Source organism: Alexandromys fortis, unplaced genomic scaffold (genome assembly GCF_014885135.2).
Source record: "Alexandromys fortis isolate MF-2015 unplaced genomic scaffold, M_Fortis_MF-2015_v1.1 scaffold_187, whole genome shotgun sequence".
NCBI classification, from domain to species: Eukaryota; Metazoa; Chordata; class Mammalia; order Rodentia; family Cricetidae; genus Alexandromys; species Alexandromys fortis.
The window spans coordinates 2920579-2922335 of NW_026068088.1; the positions used below are offsets into that span (position 1 = coordinate 2920579).

At 47.5% G+C, this 1757-nt stretch overlaps 1 protein-coding gene across 1 annotated transcript in view; it reads left to right on the forward strand.

The window, feature by feature from the left end:
• The window catches only part of LOC126488731 (protein mono-ADP-ribosyltransferase PARP14-like), a 29197-nt gene that overhangs the window by 3345 nt on the left and 24095 nt on the right, over nt 1-1757 (forward strand). The window contains exon 3 of the mRNA XM_050122392.1: nt 1475-1699. Within this exon, the coding sequence (XP_049978349.1) occupies nt 1475-1699 (225 nt within the window). The remainder of the gene's footprint in view (nt 1-1474; nt 1700-1757) is intronic.

A 1757-nucleotide genomic window follows, 5' to 3' on the forward strand; every position in this document is an offset into this window, starting at 1 on the left:
GGCTCCCTTCAGAGGAACAGGACTTTTTTTTTTTTTTTCTGCCGAGAGACATCTACAGCTGAGAAGAGGAGAAAACTGAGAGATGGAGATGGACACTTGTGCTTTGGTGGACAGTAATAGCAAGGACAGGACTTGTAGTGGATGCTTGCTGTGTGCCTCTCTGGGTAGCAGTGCTCTGTGAGCACTGGGTATATCTTAGATGGACCCCAGCTTCCCAGCACAGGCTCTTCCATCCTCAACTGCACAGGAAACAGCCAGCATTGGGGCTAGGGTCAGGTCTCCTGCTGTGCTGGTGGGTGGGTCCTGCTCAAGACTTAAATGAAGGAGCAGCTAATAATACCTGTGTAAAGGGCACCAAACAATGAATGAGGTGAGCAAGAACAATGAAGAGATGCAGACACCGCATTTAGGGGAGAGGAATTCTTTCCCTGCATAACTCTGCCTTCCGGCCTGGAGACAGGGTCTCTCACTGAACCTAAGTTTGCCCCTTTGGCTAGGCTTGCTGGCCAGGGATTCTTGGGATCTGCCCATTTCTGCTCTCCACACTGGACACATGTAGCCATGCCCTGCTGTTTACAAGGGGGCTGGAGATTCAAGCTCCAGCCCTCACACTTACACAGCAAGCTGTCTAACCCAGGGAGTCATTCCTCACTGATGCTGCTACAGTGTAATCCTTAAACTGTTACTTTGTTAGCATGAGTATGTACACAGCTTCCTATACCTTTGCTCCTCCAGGGAGGCCAACAGTAGTTCTCTAACGCAGTGGTCACCTGATGAGCCTCAGCTGTCTGCCGTGTGCCACAGCACAGAGATGAAGATGCTACCCTAACTGTAGAAGCTTGGTTCTGTAATCACAGTTGAGTCCTCGAGAGACACATATGAGGGAGGATGCCCCTTCCTTAGAAAGATAGAGCAGGAAACGTAATAAAATTGAATTAGTGATAACGACAATAAAATAAAACAAAAACTAATGCTACTTTTGGTTTTTAATTCACTAACAACAAGAGCAACAAAAAACCCATGGTATTACATTTTTGGTTTTTGTTTTGTTTTGTTTTTGAACTCCCTCTGTAGACCAGGCTGGCCTCGAACTCACAGAGATTTGCCTGTTACAGCCTTCATGTAGCATCACGCCCAGCTACAGTTTAGTTTTTAATTCATTGAAGGAAAAGCGCTACTTTCTGAGTTTTCATTTTAGCAGAGTTAGCCAAGATATGGGAAAGGGAGGAGGGTTGCCTCCAGATAATGTACTTAATTGAACCATGATTTAATACTTTACACCTTTCAGCCGGGCGATGGTGGCGCACGCCTTTAATCCCAGCACTCAGGAGGCAGAGGCAGGCGGATCTCTGTGAGTTCGAGACCAGCCTGGTCTACAGAGCTAGTTCCAGGACAGGCTCCAAAGCCACAGAGAAACCCTGTCTCAAAAAAAAAAATACTTTACACCTTTCATTGTCATTTCCAATTTCCTCAGATGATTTGGATACAGCACATTCTCCCAGCAACAGAACAGAAGATGTCCCCAAAGAATGTGAAACTGTTCCCTCCATGGTGGCATTTGAAAACCTGCCTGAGAAGGTGACTGACATAGTGCTGACCTTCCTGGTGGAGAATATAAGCGGCTTCCCCAGTGACGACTTTAAGGTGGAAGTGATCCGAGATTTTGGCGTTGCCGTGGTTACCTTTCAGAAGCCTATAGGTGAGCCCCAGGCCCAGGGAGGCCCTGCATCCCCAGGCTTCTGTCCACCACACCCCAG